Below are 21,858 nucleotides of genomic sequence, written 5' to 3' on the forward strand. Positions count from 1 at the left end.
GAACTGCAGATCGCTTTACATGTTTACTCGCGGGCAAAATTGAGCTATAAGCTTGCTGCAAAAACAAACATTTTCTGTAGCAAATCCACTGTTGCAGATTTTGAGCTATATATTTCCTTTGGGTGTAGTACAGATTAACTTGTCAGTGCTGCCATTTCTTTAAAAACTTTTATCGAAAACGTCGAAAACAAAGTCAATTTATCGATAATGGGCACCGTTTTCATATTATATCCATCTAAGGAGATTTTATATAAAATATAATCCTGTTGAATTCAGAAGCCAAGCTTGATCATCTCCGCAAATATTTGGAGTTTTTTTAAAGGTCGCCAGTCAAAATTTTCATTTTAGTAAGCACATTCAAAAACACTTTAAAAGCAAAATATAACAATTTCCCATAAATTAGCTTTGAAAACATTTAAGAGCGAGTCCACGAGCAAAGCATACCCATCTCGCATCGACCTCACCAATCTGCCTGAAATTTTCAGGGGTTGTTTGTACATATAAAACTAGCATCTGGCCAAAATATGAGCACTCTAGGTCAACGGGAAGTATGGCAAATCGGGACACAAAGTTTGGAGGTTCAAAAACGTCAAAAATCTTAAAAAGGCTATAACTTAGGCAAAATTCAATTTAATTTCAAAATTCAAAATGCATCTGAAAGGGCTTAGAAAATGCAACAAAATGCAGGAAAAAGCATCCCAATTGGTTGAATCTGAAGGGAGTTATTGGCATTTTAGTGGAAAAATAGCATAATTTTCAAACTCAGATAAAAAAATGTTCCATCCAGATATCAATTCGCTTCGACCTGCAGCTTGTAGAGGACATCTGGGACTACCATCTGAGACTGAGAACGCTTTGGGTAAGGCAGTTTAACGTATTAAGTAAACACTTTTTCTTTAAGTGATTTTTTTGGTTGTAAATTTTTGCTCGGGGACCCCTTAGATCAAATTTTCCGTTGATAATTTCATGATATTCATGTTCCTGAGACAATTTCACGATAGAAACATGCATAAAAATTGTTATTTTCATCAATTTTAACCATTTAAAAAATAAAAGTTAAAAAAAAGTTATATTTCAATTTCAAATAAAACTAGATTTTACTTCAAAAAATGAAGTCAAAAAAATGTCAACGGCTGCGCCATTTTCGAAAAATCATGATTTTTCTTTTTAAATGGCAGCACATTCATACAAATTTACAAATCTTGCGTAACAGCTTTAAAGATGCCTATTTTCTAAGAAAAATGTATTCAAAAAAATGGTATTTTTGTCTTCATGAGTTTGATCCGGACTGATGTCCCATACTGCGCTATTCAATTGCTTGAAGATACGATAAGTATTTCAAAAGTTATGTATAAAAAGTTATCAAAGTTGAGAATCTTATGCTGGAATTTAGATGCCGGATCTAAGACATTGCAATAAAAATAAGGTCCGGATCCACTGTTTGACCCTTCTTGGATTAGTTTATTAAAATTCCTTTCTATTGAGTTTGAAAATTTGAAGATTTGGCAATCCTGTCTCGAGTTATGACCACTTAAGTAATATTCATGTTCTTTCTCGAATCCGGATCTCACTTATCTGCCCGAAAACTATGTCCGAATCATCCTTCGAACTATCTTTCGGTAGGTAATCAAAAGACCTTCCCAACGAGCCTAAGATCCCAACGAGTTTGAAAACCTAGCAACCCGGTCTCAAGTAATGACCATTTAAATGATATTGATTTATTTGTTGATGCCGGATATAAAACTAAGTTGGCTCCATATTGCGCAATTCTCACTAACTAGGACTTCGCACTAAATTATTGCTGTCGTTTGCACTATTGCGACTTGTCAAACTGGCTTGGGAAATTTTAATTTTCTAAAAAAATGATCAAAGCGAGCCGATGTTGCTCACCTGTCAATCGCAATTTTAAAGTGCGAATGTCCAGTTTGGTGGAAACTGCGATTGGAAATGTAAATAAACAACTGCTGGTTGCCTAGTTTTTTGAAATTTTATTGTCAAAAGTGCGAGAGAAAAGTGCGGGCCAAATCCAAGTTACAGTGCAAGGATCAATGCAATAAAAACTATGTTTTCAGCGCAGTTAGTGTCCAAAGATTTAAATTTTCAAATATTTTGCGTTATCTTTTTTGGTTAGGACTGAGAAAGGTACCAACCAGGCATGTGGATTAACCCCCTAAGGTGTCCACGTGGTTTATGGATGGTCCCTAAACAAAAAATGATACATAAATTTCCAATTATTTTGCTCATTTCTGGTAGAATTGCTCAGCTGGTGACTCCCCAAACAATCAAATCTGTGACAATTCGTCCTGGAATTTCAGTAACTTTCACGTTTTAATGAATCAAGCCCCGCTGCGATGACCAACGATGATGCATCTGTGGGAAGGTCGCTTCGTGACTGTGGCACAGCCGGCGTTGGACCTGTACCTCCGGATAGCTCGTTAGCACTTCCAGTGATGATCCATCAACGCTACGTCACTGCAAAGCCACAACAGGCAAGTGTTTTTTCAATACCTGAAAGGTGCCACCGAGATTTCACCGTTCTTGACGACGCATTAATGAATGCTCAAGTCATCGTCTGTTTTCGGAGGTTCGGTCAACGTTTTTATGGCACTGCGTTTAACAACTTCACTGCCAAAGTGTGACTTATGTTGGACGCAATTAAATTCTGCACCACCAGCAACTTGGAGGTCGGAGGTATTAAATTTCATAAGCTACAGAGATATTACCGCTAGAAAATAGCCTAATGAGCAAAACACAAATAAAACCGCGACGCGTCCGAAATAAGCATGTATTGGTGTTGGTTCCAAACGAGTACACGGCAAGAAATCTGCTCAGCTTTCTGACCTTTGTCGGTAAACTTTTCAAGTCTAAATGATTCACCACAGTCATAAAGTGCAAAATTATGAATCTCTACAGCCAACGCCCAAAAAATTGAAATTTCAGATGAGTTTCCGGTCGACGGAAGACAACTCAGCTGAACTCCGGGTTGACCTTCACTTTCCGGTTTGCTGAACCAGAGTTGGCCAGAAGCCAGAGTCTTCAAAATTTTCTGTTTCGGTGCATGCATCACACACAACGACTTGCGGTGCGATGCGATAATGACCTTGGCATTCGAGGGTTCGCGTGCAAACTCACACGTGGGCGGCAGTGGTGTGGTCGTGAAAATTAAAACAAATTCGACGAACCGGGGAATCGGTACCGCTCCGGTGGGTTCGCAAAAAAAATACGTTTGGCGTTGCGCAATTTTGGTGGGCGCGAGAGTTTTTGGAATATTTTGACGGTCAACGTTACGTGGGGAAGTTAACAAGCTGAGAAGAAATTTTATGAATTTGCTTTTTTTTTTGTTGAGATAACAAAAGCTATCAAATCCACCTGTAAATTGTTGGATTTTTTTTTGCATTTATATTGCCATAGTCATACAAATTTACATCATATTTGGTATCAACATGTCATTAAAACTTGTAGCACCAACGGGGTCAAAACTTACGCGAAGCAAAAAGGTTGGAAATGCAACTTCAACCGGCTGTATCAACAATCACCTCCAACAAGGTGGATCCAGAACAGATGCGTCTACCCTAGGATACAACAAAAAAGACATTTCCAACTTTTTTTTTCAAGGGTTCAAAGAGCCGTTGAAGTTGTATTTCCAACTTTTTTGATCCCGTTGGGGCTACAAGTGTTAAAGTGTTGCCAGATCACCATTCCTCAAAAATAATTTAAAAAAATGAAATGTAAGTCTGAGCATACAACAACTGTTTGACATTGAAAATAAAATTAATTTTGCTTGATTTATTTATTATAATATTTCAGGTTTTGGACTATTTCCCGACTTTTCCTATTAAGAATAGAATTATTAGCATTTCTCACCGAAAGAGTGATTGCAAATCGTATGAAAAATCATCCACAATCAAACAATAAAACTTTTGAAACTCTTAATAAGAATCGCAACTTAACCATTTTGTTATAAAGCTTCAAAAAGGAAGTTTACAATTTTAATTCTGAAAGAAAACAATAACCCTTCATAAAATGATTTATGAAAAGCTTCAACGAATCAAAAAATCGTTAAAAATATGCTTTGTCAAATTTCCTTCCAGGATTAAAATTAATAAATTTGCTTCAATTTAATTATAAAAGATAGAATTAAATAATAAAATTGAAAAATCATCGTCGAGATATCGAGTTGATAGTATTTTATTGTTTTTAAATTTTTATTTATGAGAAAATCCGTTTATAAAAAAATGTTTTTTCTTTCCTTTTTTGCGAAAAAGCATCCAAAATGTGTTGTAATAGTCTAAATTTGAATAAAATAAAAAGTTGTTTCCATTTCGGTTGATTTTTTTGAATAAAAACTTTTGAATTTTACTTAAAATAAAAAAATATGTTTTTCTAATAACTAAAAACAAGTTTTATACAAACTGTTTTACTAGCACCTCAAAAACTAAAAAGACCTTTTGCAATTACGAAAAAACTATTGCCAAACTCAAGTTGACATTGTATTTCAAATATTGAAGCAATGTGACAGAAGAATAATTTTAAGATGGGATTATTGCAAAAAAAAACGATTTATGGTTGTGACGAAATACCTTTTTCGACTTCAACAGATTGATTACAGTACCAAGTTTAAAGAACTCCTACGCGGTTTTGAAAACAGAAATGCCTTCAAACGTCCACGCCAAAGGTGTCAAATTTAAGCATCCACGTTCCAATGATAAACCCCGAAAAAAAAGATATCCCCATGAATTCCAGTAAAACTGGTCCAATCGATCCAATCCCTGAATCCAAATTTCTATTTCCAATTTTATTACACAGCTTTAGCAAAACTACTCACCTGTGACGACTTTTACGACCGGCTCTTTCTCCTCTCCAAACGAAAAAAAAAACTATCAAAAATCCACCTTCAAGTCTGGACACAGAGGACGAACAAAAAAAACTTGACACGTTCCAAAGAGGCCCACAAGACAGACAACGACGATCAAAACTCGTTTCCAGCCAGACAAAAATCACCACTGTCAAAAATATAAACGCAAAACAACATCAACTCACACACATTTACACACGTTCCGAAAAATTCCGCACTTTTGTGACTCTTTTCCTTCTTCTTTTTCTTGATGTATGGTTTATTTCGGTGAGTTTTATTTTTTCCTTTTTGCTGAATTACTATTATTATAATCGGTTATTTTTCTGTTTTGGGACAACTTTTTCCTGGATCTGGAACCACTTTTTTAATTTCGGTTGAATTTGTATCTTTAGTTTCTTCCTGTGCACTTGGTTGGCACTGATTTCAGTTTTTTTTACTTCTTTCTTTTTTAAACCGATTTACGCACGCAAATGTGAAATTCTGTTCCGTTTGGCAAAATGTAACGCAAGAAAAAAAAACGACGATTAATTTTAATCACTTCGAGTAATGATATAAAAAAGGCGAAAATTTAAACGAAAAAACACACCAAAATCAAGTCGAAAATTATTGCCCCGGCCAAATCGCAACAAACTTTAATAACAAACTTTCTGCGGGCTATCCTCTTGGCACTGAATGGTTCTGCGGCTTCCCCTCGGCAAACATCTCACTCACTCACCCGGTTTGCGCAGTTTTGTGGATCTGGATTTGAATTTGCTTCGTTTTCTTCTTCTTCTTCGAAGTCTTCTCTGCTGCAGCGGTGGAATCGGCTAAACTCACTCACTTTGGTTCAGTTTTATTTAATTGAAGTTTTTTTTTCCTTCGTTTTTCGACGGCGTAAAACGGACCAAAGTGGCTTCGATTTATGGCGATCTGAAAGTGCACGAGAAAAAAGGAAAATCGGTGTCATTAATTTGTGCTGATAAAGGTAAGGTTGCAATGCGATTGAGTAGGGTAGATTTTTTGATTTGCTGGAATTTTGAAGAAATTTAAAATTGAAAATAAATTTTGCAAAAAAATAATGTCTTGACTTTATTGACAGAAAGCTTATTACAAAAAAAAAAAACAAAGTTGATCCAATGCGAAATGTTGTCTAGCAATTTATTAATTTTTTGCATTAAAACGCGGTTTGACTAGGGACTTATTAATTTCTCGTCGCTCCATACCCTTTGTGACGTGATGGGAGCAAGGGCGTCTATGCAAAGTGTCCCAGCACCCGCTACAAATTTCCGTCATTTGGGGAGCGAAGAGGGATTTTTTTTGCTTCAGTATTTGTAGCATTAAAATTCGTGCCCCCCCTAACATACATACACAAATATATTGTATCGGAATATTAAGAACGACGATCTTGGTCTTAATGTTAAGATTGGTAATCTAAACATTGCGATTGTTTTATTGTAATATGATTTAACAGACTTGATTTTCTTCTATTTTTAGCAGGTTCGCAACTTTTCCTGAACATAAAATAACAGACACATATACCCAAAAATAATTATCAACTAGGGTGACAAAACAATATTTTCGGGATATTCCCTGGTTCGATTCTTTAGGCAAAATATAGCCATTTTGAGCAAAATCGATTTAGGTTTTTCTTCAAATTGCTAATAACTTTTCAGGATCAATTCGGATCCCTTTGCCCTCTTCGGCAAAATTGCTGACCGTTAAATTTCGCATTATAATTTCACCCGTGACGCAACATTGACACAAAAAACACCACCTCCCGGGAAAAAATCGAAATGTTTGCTTTTCTACATTCATTTATTCAAAAAAATTCATAAAAGTTTAACCGATTTGGCACAGATGCTCAACTTTGCATAAGGAATCGAGCCAGGGGATATATTATTTTAGTTCTTTTATTTGGATGAAACATTGCTCCTATGTCAAAAGAAGCTATTTTACATCATTAGTTTCTCCAAGCAACGATTCATACAATTTTGCAACAAGTAAAAATCTGTATCTTGGGAATGGATTTTGCGATGGGCAATGTTTTAGGTTATGATTAGGACTTTTCAGAAAAAAATAATTTCCCAAATAATTTATTCTTCTTCTACAAACAATACTTTTTAAGGGGACTAAAAAGGCATATTTTACGCAAGAGTTTAGGATGGTGCAAAGATATGATTTTTTGAGAAAATGCAATTTTAAAAATACATCAAAAATAATGCTAAACAAATTAAAAAAAACATAATTGCAAAAAAAATGCAATGGATTTTTTTTTTGCAGGGGATTCCAAGAAAGTTTCTTTGTGGTTTATGGATGGTCCCTTCACACTTTTTTCTATAAAGTGCACCGTTTGAATTTGCTGATTTCTTTTGCCATTTTTTTAAATACTTTTTTACGAAAAACTGAGAAAATGTTGTGAATAGTTATTTTTAAAGTATCACCTAATTGGCCCTCATTTTTCAACTCGTGATATCTTGGAAAAATTTAATGAAATTTTCTGCACGCCACTATAAAAATAATTTCTATTTTTGAAAATAAAAAAATACATTGGCTTCAAAATTTCAATGAAACTGTGTTTACAACAAAACAACTGTCCAGCAATCATAAGTAAAAATAACTAAGTTCTACGAAAATATATTTTTTGCGATTCTGTACATTTTCCCAAATCTTTGATATATTTCTGAACGGCTCCAAGCATGCAAAAACGATTACTAACACAGGACAATGAATTCTAATTTATTAGTTAATTTATTTATTAATTTTAGTTTTTTTTATTAATCTACACGAAAAAAATTTGAAAAAGTGTACAAAGAAATGTTAAGTTTTCTGGAAAAACTTGTGCCAGTTTTGAGAGAGGGGAGACATAATTATAAAGATATTTTTTTTTTTTTTTTTGGGTGTTTTTCAATACCCCTGACTCAAGGCGGTTTCAAAAACACCCAAAAAGCAAAAACTGGAAATTTGGTTTATTGGACCTTTTCAAAAAAAACTCCAGAAATACAGTCCAAACTCGATTATTCGAAGGCTTTGGAAAAACTTTACTTCGGATTTTAAATCAAAGATGGCGGCCAAAATGGCGGCAAATATGAGAAAAATGCATTTTGTTATTTATTAGGCCATCAACTTTTAAAATTTGGCTAAAATGACAGAACTCAAATTTGATGGTAAAAGTAAAAAAAAGTGTGAAAAATAATCAGAAAAAAATTAGTTCAAAAACAAAATAAAAACAATAACATGATTTTATAAAGTTTGAAAACCAACAATTAAAAATCCAAAAATAAAAAAAACCGAAAAATGCAATTTTAAAAGGTTTTCCGCTCATGGTCAATGCGATTGTTATATAAAAAGGAAATATTAAAGGAAAATTCTTGTTCAATCAATTGTTAACTTTTAAAAAAACCATCAAATAGGGCACTTTTGAGCATTTTACAAATCGATGCCTCTGTGCTCCCTTGTATTAAGCTTGCTGGTTTTCCTATCTAGTTAGCATAAGAGAGCACGAGGCATCTAAAAATTGAGTCAAATTGTCCATATCCAAGGGACCGTCGAGGAAGGGAATCATCAACAGAACGATGCAAAATGAAGACTCGATTGAAAATACTTTTTCTTAATACCCAGCAATGAGAGAGAATCATGGCAACGTCCATCAAACAAAAACAAACTATTGTCAAACACCCTTCAAAGCTTCGTTTCACCAAGAAAAATGTCTATGCAAGCCATGAGAAAGTGAAATTATTGACAACCGGAAGAGATTTTTAAAGCAAACAGAATCCAAGGGACCGTCGAGGAAGAGATCCTTCTAGCAAGGGAAAATATCGAGGAATGAAGATAATTGAAGTATGCAGATTGAAGAGACTGAAGAATTCATCGATAAGATCGACAGCCAGAGAGTCGACTGTATTTTGCTAACAATTTGTCAAACAGTACTTCATCATTCGCAATTTGATTGCCATTTCATTGCGCATAAATCGAGCACGTCTCACACGCGCATGCGCATAAGCATTAATACACTCATGCCGAGAGAAGCATAAATCTGGTCTCATAAATGTCCAAGAATGTAGTAGTAAAAGCTCTCCCCCAACAGCAGAGATGTACGGGCGCGCGCATGTATTTATGACGAGCCATGACAACCGAAAATCACCTTGCGCGTCAACTAAAGCAACAGCTGTCAACTGAGACTTGGTTTCGTTTGTTCGCGCAAGTTGTACAGTCTGGTGTTTTTTAGCTGCAAGCAACGCAAAATATTTTTCTCTAAAAAGAGCGCTAAATTCGTTTTTACCTTCACAAACGCGGCTCACGGCGATACTTTTCCGCTGATTTTGCTAAAACTTTCTCACGACGAAATTTTCAACACAACACTCTCAAAGCACACACAAAAAAACAACAACACAAAAATTACTCGGAAAAAGTTTTTCAGCAAAAGTTCGTAATGTTTCTTTAAATTTTGTGATTTTCTTCAAATTGTTCTTCCTCACACAAATTAAAACCGAAAACACGGCAGCGAAATAGTCCAAAGTGTCCAAAACGCACCAAAAAAAAAAAACGTCAAATTCAACCACCACAACACACAGTCCAATTTCCCCCTAAAAAACTCGACACTGTTCCAGCGAGACGACGGCTCTCGACGACGGTTGCAACGAAACTGAATGAAAGCGATTCAAAAACTTGTGTTGTTGTGTGGAGTGGTGAGCTTTGAGAGAGCAAGTTCCACCAGAAGCTTTTTTTCGCTCTCTCTTGATGGGCATTGTTGCCAATTTTGTTTTGATTTTTGTTTTTTTATTTAATTATATTTTTTTTATTTTTTTACTTTTTGCGTAAGCTACGGTTTTTTTAATACTTTAGTTTAAAACTAAACCGTGTAATTTTGAATCAAATACTAGAGCAAACATGTGAAAATCTGGGAAAAACAAAAAAAATAAACATGAATATCTTGACTTTTTTTTTATTAGGTCCTATAACACATGAAAGACAATACACTCAACCCCCGGTGGTTGGTCACTTTTTCGTTTGACACTTTTTTTAGATTGTACCCCGATGGTTGGTCAAAGTCAAACTAAAAAGTGACGAACTGTCACTTTTTACACGGCGCTCACGCAAACTATCAAAACAAACGTTTGGTAGTGAGTGTGAACTCAGTGTAAAAAGGGTGTCAAACTAAAAAGTGACCCCGTTCGTTTGACAACAGTTGGTGTCAAACCATCGGGGTTTGAGTGTAGCTTATATGACCTTTTCTGGATATGATTTTTTTGGAAAACGCAACACAAATTATTGATTCCTTATTTGAAACATCAAAATCAAGTTCAGCGACACTATTTTTAAAATTTTGCTGGTTGATTTCCTTTTAAATTAAATACAAAATGCATGTTGTCAATGGTTGATCGCCGCCGTTTTGGCCGCCATCAAAACAATCAAAAATAAAACAACGATTTTTTTGTATGTGCTTCGATTGTCCGTAATTTCGATTATCCGAAGCGAAATTTTTCCAAGGCCTTGTGTATGAGAGAGGAGAAACAATTTCATTTTTGAATTGATCTTTTGGTGAGCGTCAAAAGATAATCTTTTGATGAATAAATTTTGTGAGTGAATCGCTGCCTCTTGACAAAATAAACTTAAAAAAACTGTGAGAAAAAAGGTTTAACTGAAATTCTAAGATTTTACCATAACATTTATATGAAACTCTTTTTTGAAGAATTATACTGTGTAACGACTGATTTTCGCATTTTTTTTCATCGATGTACGCTTCTTTCAAATATATTTTATGCATTTCTGTGTTCGGTGTCCTATATTTGTGGAGTTTTTTAAGCGAAAATTGCTTTCGAATGGTGAACGCCCGAAATGTCAAAATCACGCAGTGGTACCAACATTACGAAAAAAGTGTTCCATGGCATGACAGCCGCATTTTTTTCTAATGTTGGTGCTACTGCGCGATTTTAACAATTCGGACGTTCAACATTCGAACGCCATTTTCGCTTAAAAAACTCTCAAAAACCTGGATAAACCAAATTTTCAGTTTTTGCTTTTTGTGTGTTTTTTAATATCCCTGACCCAAGGCGGTTTTAGAAACACCCAAAAAGCAAAAAATCGTTATTACTTTTTAGAATAAGATAAATTATTAATATAATTTATTGAATTTATAAAAAAGATTTGCAAAAAACATTGTTATCAACATTTATGTAAACGCTCGTTAATTTTCTTTGAAAAAAGGTTTTGTGAATTCAAAAACAACGATTCTTCCAAGAATAATCAATTTCTGTGATTTTTTTTGGCTAAAATTTTTTTTTAACCAAAAAAGTCTTTTTGAATCATTAGTCCAAACAAAAATATATACACTTTGGCAGCAGTGCAGGAAAAGTGCCATACAAACGTAAAAAAATCGATACCTTGAAACTTTCTTTTTTGAATAATTTCAATAAAAAAAAAAAACTTTCTAAAAAACACAAAAACCTCGGGTAAAACAATTAAAAACATTACCGTGCTGTGATTTTTTCAACAACACATAAGGCGGGTACAAATTTTATTTAAAGTTTTTGTTGCTCCAATCAATCAAGGGGCAAAAAATTTTTTTTTAAAAAAACATCACAATTTCAATGGAAATTTTAGTGCAATCAGCTGAAATCAATTCAAAATGCATTACCGTGCGTCTGATTGCAAAACAACTGAACTAGTGTAACATGCATTTTTGAACACTTTTTGCATTCAAATGATGAGAATAGAGGGTGACGACTCTCGAGATTTTCAATTTCCCAAGAATCGAGAGTTGAGTTTTGCTATTTCCCGGGAATTCCCGGGACCCGGGATTTTTTTAAACTAGCCAATAGTGTCAATAACTTAAAAATAAAAGTAAAAAAACGTTTCTTTTAATGAATTCAGATACAATTAATTCATACTAATCCAATGAAATGTAAATTTAAGTAACCATTGTTTTATGGAACTTTTTCTTCATTTAATTTTTTTACTTCAATCTACAATTACAAAATCGTTTCTTGAGCCTTTTTGGGACTCGAAATTGCAGTTTAAAATGTTTACGAATCTTCATTCGCACTGAGTGATTTTTCAAAAGTTGGACAAACTTATTATTAGATTTTTTGAAAGTAAAAATATAACTAATATATAATTTTCCATTTATGCAATATGGCATTTTTGCAATTTGATAAATAACGACACAACGTAAAAACTTTAATTTGATTTTTTCCTTCTTAAGGTGAAATCGGTCTGAATCTGTTTGGGATTCTTCTTCGTTGTCTTCTACTTCCTTGTAGTCGTTAAAATCATTAGCATCATCAGGCCGATTCAAAATCAAACAAAATAATGTTTGTTTAGTTTATTATGATGAATTCACCTAACAGAGCACCGTTAGAAAATAATTTACACGAAAAGCACCAGAGATCATAATTTGATGAAAAAGTGGAATGCACGATTTGGGCTGTAATGTGTTGTTGGTTGTAAATGTTCACAATTAGCGGACACTAACTTTACAAATTATGCCTTATTTTTATTCCCAACATAAATATAATTTAATATGCAAAACACAAAATTACTTATTGACATCAAAAAAGGAAATTACCTCGATACAGCGAGAATAAAAAAAACAAGATTATGAATTTTTCTATGCTTGATAGAGGTTATGGAAATCAAACTTATCTTGAAAAGGTTTTCCTGCTTAAAAATAATAAATGAATGAAAATTCCTGGTGTGTTACTGCTTTTAAGGTAAATTTTGGGGTCCACATTTTTTGGTTACTCTCAATTATAGTTATTAGAATTTTTTTAAAGTTTAAATTTACACTTTTAGAATAAGAAGATTAGAAAAGCATTGGCTTATTAAAATTTGAGAATCGAACATTGGACATCCAATATTCTAAACAATTTTGAATTTTTCAAATGTTTTTCTGATTAAATTTTTAATTTTGGGTCGATATTTGTAAGTATAAAATTTCCCGGGAGTCTCGACCAAATTTCCCGGGAATCGAGAGGTCCAAAAATGGCCGATATCCCGGGAATTCCCGACAATGGGTTGTTCTTTGAATTTTTATATTTTTTTTGGATTTGAAAATACTACACAAACTTTTTTGAAGTTGTAGCAATTTTCAATTAAAAAATAATTCTATTTTATTTCTAAAAAATCAAACGGCGACGAACATTTGACGTAAATGGCTGATAATTTTTTTACTGCTTTCTTTTTGGAACATTTTTGATCCATTCTTTTGTTGCTGAGTGCGTTTTGTGTGACAATTTGAAGGAAAAGTCTTGATCTTTAAATTTAGAGAGATATTTACTGTAATGTTGTTTTCGTACCATGAGATCCATATTTTCCACTTACAAAAAAAAAATCCTAATTTTAATTTTATGCAAAACTAAAATTTTAGCAAAGAAAGGTCGAATTGAAAATATCTAAATTATGAAACATAAGATTTTTTACCAACATGATAGTAATGGTAGTTGGCACAATTTACAAATTTGAAACAAATATTTGTTGGAAAAAAAAATTAAAAAACTCAAAAACTATGCACTAAACTTCAAATTCTTAAAATTTCTAAACAAATGCAAATTATAGATTAATCATTCAAATATTTTTTAAACATTTTCTGATTGATCAAATACAATTCGCCCGTAATCTAGCCCGTAATTCACTGCACCTTAAGTATGGTTGTTAATTTTTTGCTTCAAATCAATTCGCCTGGTAAAAGTCGCCAAGAAGCATGAGTCACACAAATTCAAACAAAGTTTTCGCGAATTCTTCATTCAGAATAACAGGAATAATAATCTCATTGAGAAAAAAAAAACATGTTGAATACATTAAAGAGGCTTTTGTCAAATTTTAACGAAACATAGTAAAATATTTTCCCGGTTTGTCGGTCGAATTCCCGAGGTGGCCACCCTGAGTTAACTGTTGCGTTGCAGACATCATCTCTGTTTGGGACGTAAGATTCAAGTACCTAGAATGTCACGCTGAGGGCCTCGCGATGGTTACGCGACATTTCACATTATTCTGGATTGTGACCCCAGTACGAAGCTCTTAGGACAATTTTGTTAGGGTACATATTTCTAAGTTAAGTTGTCTAAAGATGTCAAACTTCTCATTTTCTGGTTACTCTTACCCGAAAAAGATTGTCAACATATGCCTTCCCCCTTTTGCAATTTCAAAAACAGCTTGTTCAAAACAGTTCCCCTTCGCATGCATTGGTTAACTGGAAGCTAACCAACGGAAATACGTCATTCTTTTGGCACTTTTCCGGCAGCTTTGAAACCTTCATCTTCCTAACGTTTCCACTTACCGGTTTTGACTACGCCATTAGACGTGATAGGAGCGGTACAGTCGCTAGCAATTCTCAATTCTTTTTCGGTTGATAAATAAGAAAGTCGTACCAAATGAAAAATAACCTCGCCTTCGCGATCTCCGTCTGAACCTGGGTTGACTTCTTGGTTGCGAGGAACCTTCGGATTTGCGCGGTAATGCCTACTTCTTCGTTACCCTGAGGTGTCAACGGCTCCCGGCATGGCCTCACAACGCGAGGGGACAAATCTCTCGTCCGGATAAGTCCGCTTTGAAGGCGACGTGTTGTAATCCAACTTTCTTCGTATGCCAGCTCGATAGGTTGGAAACAGGGAACATGGACCGTAGCAGGGTTTTTTTGTGGAATTTCTTTCTTCCAGTATAAAAAAAATTCTAGAGTTTTTTTAATGGTCCTATAAACAAGTGCAAGGCAACAGCTTATAGGACCTTTTTTTAAAAAAACTCTAGAGTTGTTTTACATACGTTCATAATCATTTTATTCATTCTTTGAGATAAATTTGTGTATGCAATTTCTTTGCTATATTTTGGAATATTTAAATCTGATTTCACTTAAAAACTTTTGCGGCGTCTTCTTAATCTCAATTCTGAAGAAAACAAGCACATCCCTTCTAGAAATAATTGTTTCCACCATAACCCTGATACTGCCCACCACCGGAAGGATTCTGCTGCTGCTGCGGCTGCCCTGCTCCGTACCCACCGTACGAACCCTGCTGCTGCTGCTGCTGAGTCTGCTGCTGCATCTGCTGTTGCGCCCTCATCTGCTGCTGATAGTAAAAAGGCATGCTGTTCAAGCTGGTGTTCGCCGTCTGAATGGGCGCAAACTGGGGCCGCTGCTGGGTCATAAAGTTGTTGGTCGCACTCAGCGGCTTCCCGTTCGGCCCCAGGCCGGCGTAAATGCTCTGGTAGGTGCTGGCGGGGTTGGAGCTGGTGGTGGGTTGTGGGTTCGTTGCCGGAGAGGGTCTTCCGTTGTCGTAGTAGGACTGGCGGGCGGCGTCGGAGGAGTTTTTGGCCGCCAGGGTTCCCATCAGGTTGGCGACGATGTTGGCCGCGTCCAGGGTGGGATCCGATGGGTTGCGCTGGGAAAAGTTGGAGTTGCTGTCGTGCTGGTCGATGCCAAAGTCGGCGACGCGGATGCGACCGGCTTGGGGCGGGGGACCCTGCAAGCTGTTGCTGTTGCTGTGCTGGGGAGGGGGAACGACGTTTTTGGAGGCGGCGCGGACGACGTCGTCGTACGAGTAGTCTTCCTCCTCGGAGTCGACGAACGCGGGTTTGGCGTACGCGGACGGATCGTGCTCGTCGTCGTAGCTGCCCGAGACGAGCGACTTGATCTGGGTGGGTTGGTTGAGGTTTCGGCGGGGGTTGAAGTTGTCCTCGAACCGGCCGACGTCGTCGTCGTTTTCAAAGTCCGGAATGTCGTTGTCGTTGTACTGGTCGTCATCTTCCGGGTAGAAATCGTCGTTGCGGCGGGACTGGGGCTTGTCGTCCAGGTTGACGTACCGGCGGAGCTTTTCCACGCGGACCGGGTCCGTCTTTTCGAGCTTTTTGAGGTGCGAAATGAGGTGCAGCTGCTCCTCGTTGGAGAGGTCCTTGAAGTTTTGCAGCAACGTTTGCAGGTCCGAGTCGGTGAGTCCCTCGAGGGCGTTCGCCTCGGTGTTGTCGGCCGGTTCCTCGACGCGACGACGACTTGGGCCGGCTGACGGGGGTGGGGCTTGTTTGGAGGGTCCGGCCACGTCGTTCAGGAAGGTGCTGGTGGTGACGGGTTTTTCCTTGTCCTTTGAGGCTTCCGCCATGGCGACGTACACGTTGATCAGTTCTTCGAGTTCTGCGCTGGTGAAGTCGGTTTTGCCCTGGGCAACGAGCGCGGCGGCCAGCTTTTGAGCAATTGCAGCCTTGTCAACACCACCTGGCGTGAGTGGTGGACCAGAAATTGGCAACGGATCATCAACCACCGGTTCGGCGGGTTTCTCCTTCTTGGAAGCTTCGTGCAGCAAACTGGCAATGTTGCGGATCGCCTTCTTGACCGGCGCAATCATCTGAGGCTCGAGCAGCTCCGCCATCAGACATCCCTTGAGCTTTTCCTTGACCGTTTCCAAGAACATCGAGTTGTCCTCGTTGAGCAGCAGTTCATCGGCCGAGTTGGCCTTCACCTTTTCCAGCGCGAGTGCCTTCGCAAGCAGGTCGATCACGCGAGGGCCCAAACTTCCCAGATATTCCTCGAGGGCGGTGAGCAGCCGGCAAACCGCCACGAACGAAAGCGTCCCGGAGTTGTAGTTGTCAAACTCCTCGCGCACAAACACCTTCTTGTTGTTCCCGTAGTACGTCTTGGCCCACTCGTCGTAGTCGTGCTGATCGCCAAAGCCCGGACCCCGGTGGAACGACCCAGGCCGGTCACGTTCGCGATCGCGGCTGCTGAAGTCACGCCGGCGCGACCCACGATCTTCATCGCTGATGGGACTGCGTGATCGGCGGGGTCGGGACGCAGGTTTTGGTGAGCGATGCTCGCGGCGGCTGTGCCGCGATCGTTCTTCATCGCTGATTGGGCTTCGCGAGCGGCGAACGGCTCGGGCGGGTTTCTGCCGCACCTCCTCGTCCTCGTCCGATTCGATGGGTTCGACCGAGCGTTCTTTCTTCTTTTTCGTCACCTTGACCGTGTACTGCTCCTTGAGTGCGTCCGTCTTCTCCGAGTCTTCGCTGGGAAGGTTCAACTTGGTTCGAATTTCGATCTTTTTCTTCTCGACCTCCTCGTCGCGGAGTTCCTTCATGCGCTTCGTCCAGAACTGGATCCACTCGGGCTTGAAGTCGTGCTTGGACGGGTCCTTCTTCTCGTTCTGCAGCTCCTTGTAGCGCCGGTTCCAGAACATTTTCCACTCCTCCGGGTAGAGCGGGTGCTTCTCCGGGTTCTTTTCGTGCTCCTTGAAGATTTTGTCGATTTGGGCCGTGGCGATCTCCAGCGAGCAGCGGTACTTTTCCCACTTGTACCGTTCGTGGGCGATTTCGGACGCTTGCAGGGCCAACTGCTTGGGCGTTGGTAGCGTGCTGCGCTGCTTGTCCTTGCTGGGAGATTGCGACCTGCGGTCGTTGAAGCGCAAGGGGGAACGATCGTGCCGGCCTGCGGGACTGCGTCTTCGCAGTGGGCTCCTCGAGCGACGCCTCGGCGGAGGACTGCGCGAGCGGCGATTGAATCGTGTGTTGCGAACGGGACTGGCGCCGACTCGACGGAAGGGCGGGGATTGTCGGCGGAACGGCAGCGGACTACGCCGACGGTTGGTCAGACGAGCCTGCTCGACACGAATCGGGTTACGATCGTCGAAGGTTTTTGCCAACGGACGAATGCGGTTATCGCCGGACGGGCGGTTTCCCTTGGACTCACTGGAGGAGATGCTCTGCACCGAGTCCATGCTGGAGATCGAGTCCAAACTCTTGCGGTCTGCACGAGCCGGCTTGGGCTTTCGCTGACCGATCGGCGCCGGAACCACCGGCGGCGATGGATCACGGACGACCCGTTCACCCACGATAGGTGCCTCTCCCGGCCCGAGCAACTGCTCCTGCAGTGCCTTCTTGTCGATCACCTCCACAAACTTGGGCCCAGTTCGCTCGTCAAAGTGCTTCTCGAACAGCACCTCCTGCAGGTACTTGGTCTTGTTGCGGTTGTAGTCGCTCACCTCGTGCACGTTCGGCGTCATCCGGCCGTGGTGGTCCTCGATCGCTTCGCACACCGTCTGGATGACGCGCGCGATCACGTCCTTGCAGCCCTTCTGGCCGCGCCACTGCGCCAACTCGTTGATCGCCGTCGGGTAGTGCTTTTCCAGGAACTTGCTCCGGTGGATGTAGCTCGTGATGTGCACGATGATCGTGCGCGGGTCGCCCTTCTTGTCGCACAGCACGCAGTGGTAGCTCGGCTCGCGCAGACTCGGCGACGTCAGCTCCATCACGTACTCCAGCCCCACCATGGGGCCCTCCCTGAAGCGGTCGATCGTGGCCTGCAGCTCGGCCACCGGCTTGACCTCGTTCTCCATGCCGGGCGGAACGGGCTCGCCCGGTGCGATGTGCATTTGGACTGTTGAGAAAGAGACAGAGTTAGACAAGTCCGTTGCAAGTTACTCGCAAACTCACTCTTGCTCGTCTTGGGCGCGGAAATCTTCCGGAACGTGTCCGCATCGATAACGGGGTGGCTCAGCCGGTTCTGGTGCTTCCGACCGGCAATGTGGGTGAGCATGACGCGCTCCCCCGGCAGGTTGACCACCATACACAGGTGGCACGTGTACGTGAGGTGGCCATCCTTGTTGCGCGCTCCGCGGCTAAAGATGCGTCCCTCGGTGCCATCGGAGAGCTTCACCGTCGTCCCGAGCTGGTGGTTCTCAAAGTCGATCTCCGGCTGTGGGAAGAGAAAAGAAAGGGAGCTGTTAGAAACTTTGACTTTGTCAAAATGTTAAGGGTTCCATTTGCTTCAAGAATTCACTCATTTTGCACTGCCACTTGAACGTTATCACTAACAGAAAGACAGGTTTGACAAAAAAGAGACTGAAGAGTTGTGTTGAGAGAACAAATTTTGACTGAAACTATTGCACTTCACTTCACTTCAAGATCACACTTTCACCAGTACGCTCGTTCCGTGCCTTCCAGCATTGTGACCCGATGATGTCCTTGCCCCGGAACCTACCTGCCTGCTTCGCAGCTAAACTACAGAAACAGAAATAGAAGAGAAGAACCATGATCGAATGCGAATCAAGACCTCCCTCAAAAAAGGAACGTTAGCTACCTGCGTTTGGGCCGCATCGAGCGATCCGTTCCCCGCTTCCTTCAGTTCGCCGTTGTCTCCCATCTCCTGGATCGTGCAGCGCAGCGGTCTTCCAAGCTGTGGTCGTCCTCCTCACGCGTACCGTTGATGAGAACACGCACACGCACTTGGCAATTCACTCAAGAAATCACGATTCACTGGGCGCGAGTTTGGGTTGGGGTTGCAAACTGGGAAGGGCGCGCGCGGATCAGAACCGGATAGCAGTCGGGCTCTGAACCGTTGGTTACCTTCTACCCCCAGCAACCTTTTAATACACAACAGAAAACCCGAAACGGAGTCGTTTCACCGTTTTCAAAGAATTGTTTTTTTTTGTTTTTACTTGATTAATCGCAAATCAACTTTTCAATGTATTTTTGGTTTTGGATGATCTGTAGGGGAAGAAGAAGCAAAAGAGGGTAAACTGTTACAATTTGAACACTTGATAGGTTTGTTGGCTGTAGAATTACTAATTTTTATTGAATCAATAGAAATGTCTTCAATTACAATTGGGAATCTCTGATAATGGGCACTGTTACAAATTTCCGCTGTCTTCTCACTCTCATACTTACCAAACTGGTTCACCCGGAGGGCACGAATAATACCTTTGTTGTTGATTGCTTAACATGTTCTAACTCATTCAATTGAACTTAGTTTCACAACTAAAGAAATAACAAACCACTTGAACTTGGTTACAGCAAGAATTGCTTTATCCAGACATCTTCGAAACCCTTTCACCTGTCGTAAATTCTAATGTTTGAGAGTTTTGCAAAATTTTTACTTAAATGTTTTTGGAATAAAATTTCAAATGTTACAATTGTTTGGTTAACAAAAAGATGACACATTTTAGCATTGAGCAAAACCAGGATAGATTAATTTAACGAACTTAAATAAACTGACTATGTATGTACTTATAATGCAATTTTATTTTTTTAGTTTAACACCAGAATAAAAAAAAACTTTCCAAACCGACATTACTGTCGGTTTTCCCCCACCCACCAAATCAACATAAACAACCCCCCTCAGCTCTAGCCACCCAACCAAGAAGCCAGCCCAAAACAATGCTTTACGCCCCGGGGCGTAGCACCATTTTGGCCAGCACGGCCGCCATTACGATTGAATCGTGGCTACCCGCGAGCGAAGGTAACTTAAAATCGATTTTAAGCACCCATGTTGATGTTTCGCCGCACGAATTTCACGTTTTCCTGAAAGAGTGTCACTTAAAGATTGTAATGGAACAAAACTTACCTCAAATCGACACTTTTTTCGGCGATTAATTCGAATTAAATTGGAGCACTGAAAGTTACACCTGCAAGTCCCGGTGACGGTGAAAATTTTTGACAGATGTGGATCGACGCGCTTGCAAACAGAAAGTTGAACCGGTTCGGCAGTGTTGCCAGAAAGGAAGATTGATGGACTTTACAGTAGAGGCTGCAAATTATGGTCAGTTAACTCAATTCAATTTCTGAAACGGAAATTGATTCGAATCGTATACGAATTTGATTTCAAACGAAATAACCGATAGTTGCGTTTAATACAGAATTTGCAATTTGATTCGAATTGAATTCCGTTTCAGAATTCAAATTATAATTATAGGTTTACTGGGGTACACGTACATTTCTGGAGTTTTTTTTGAAAAGGACCAATAAACCAAATTTTCAGTTTTTGCTTTTTGGGTGTTTTTCAATACCCCTGACTCAAGGCGGTTCTAAAAACACCCAAAAAGCAAAAACTGGAAATTTGAATTTTTGGACCTTTTCATAAAAAACTTCAGATTTATTCATTTCAAACTTGAAATAAAAACTGTTTGGCTTTTCAAAAAAAGGTGGCAGTGTGTAATTAAAGTTTGCTGAGAGCATAAAAACTCGAGAAATTAAAAAAACTTACTAAAATCTAAAATCTAAAATCTAAAATCTAAAATCTAAAATCTAAAATCTAAAATCTAAAATCTAAAATCTAAAATCTAAAATCTAAAATCTAAAATCTAAAATCTAAAATCTAAAATCTAAAATCTAAAATCTAAAATCTAAAATCTAAAATCTAAAATCTAAAATCTAAAATCTAAAATCTAAAATCTAAAATCTAAAATCTAAAATCTAAAATCTAAAATCTAAAATCTAAAATCTAAAATCTAAAATCTAAAATCTAAAATCTAAAATCTAAAATCTAAAATCTAAAATCTAAAATCTAAAATCTAAAATCTAAAATCTAAAATCTAAAATCTAAAATCTAAAATCTAAAATCTAAAATCTAAAATCTAAAATCTAAAATCTAAAATCTAAAATCTAAAATCTAAAATCTAAAATCTAAATTCTAAAATCTAAATTCTAAAATCTAAAATCTAAAATCTAAAATCTAAAATCTAAAATCTAAAATCTAAAATCTAAAATCTAAAATCTAAATTCTAAATTCTAAAATCTAAATTCTAAAATCTAAAATCTAAAATCTAAAATCTAAAATCTAAAATCTAAAATCTAAAATCTAAAATCTAAAATCTAAAATCTAAAATCTAAAATCTCAAATCTAAAATCTAAAATCTAAAATCTAAAATCTAAAGTCTAAAATCTAAAATCTAAAATCTAAAATCTAAAATCTAAAATCTAAAATCTCAAATCTAAAATCTAAAATCTAAAATCTAAAATCTAAAATCTAAAATCTAAAATCTAAAATCTAAAGTCTAAAATCTAAAATCTAAAATCTAAAATCTAAAATCTAAAATCTAAAATCTAAAATCTAAAATCTAAAATCTAAAATCTAAAATCTAAAATCTAAAATCCAAAATCTAAAATCTAAAATCTAAAATCTAAAATCTAAAATCTAAAATCTAAAATCTAAAATCTAAAATCTAAATTCTAAAATCTAAAATCTAAAATCTAAAATCTAAAATCTAAAATCTAAAATCTAAAATCTAAAATCTAAAATCTAAAATCTAAATTCTAAAATCTAAAATCTAAAA

At 38.3% G+C, this 21,858-nt stretch overlaps 2 protein-coding genes across 7 annotated transcripts in view; both read right to left on the bottom strand.

The window, feature by feature from the left end:
• LOC6041189 overlaps nt 1–9,463 on the bottom strand; it is a 141,718-nt gene extending 132,255 nt beyond the window's left edge. Inside the window, exons 1-3 of one of the 4 annotated variants that reach the window (XM_038264159.1) lie at nt 9,114–9,463; nt 5,571–5,764; nt 4,826–5,335 (exon numbers count right to left, since the gene is read on the bottom strand). The gene's annotated coding sequence lies outside the window, so the exon portion shown is untranslated. The other 3 variants (XM_038264156.1, XM_038264158.1, XM_038264162.1) reach the window with 3 other exon arrangements.
• Nucleotides 9,464–14,577: 5,114 nt separating this feature from the next.
• Nucleotides 14,578–20,281, bottom strand: LOC6050951 (uncharacterized protein CG7065). Of its 3 annotated transcripts, XM_038265641.1 has the most exons (4): nt 20,151–20,281; nt 18,888–19,294; nt 18,242–18,503; nt 14,578–18,185 (listed from the first exon to the last, which is right to left on the bottom strand). In XM_038265641.1, exons 2-4 carry the CDS (start codon nt 18,948–18,950, stop codon nt 14,737–14,739), a joined length of 3,774 nt encoding a protein of 1,257 aa, XP_038121569.1. In that variant the 5' UTR covers nt 18,951–19,294; nt 20,151–20,281; the 3' UTR covers nt 14,578–14,736. The 3 variants fall into 3 exon arrangements, with proteins under 3 accessions (XP_038121569.1, XP_038121570.1, XP_001867465.2); XM_038265642.1 differs by lacking the exon at nt 18,888–19,294 and having other exon boundaries at nt 20,151–20,273; XM_001867430.2 differs by having other exon boundaries at nt 18,888–20,250.
• Nucleotides 20,282–21,858: the final 1,577 nt, after the last annotated feature.

Source organism: Culex quinquefasciatus, chromosome 3 (assembly GCF_015732765.1).
Source record: "Culex quinquefasciatus strain JHB chromosome 3, VPISU_Cqui_1.0_pri_paternal, whole genome shotgun sequence".
NCBI lineage: Eukaryota > Metazoa > Arthropoda > Insecta > Diptera > Culicidae > Culex > Culex quinquefasciatus.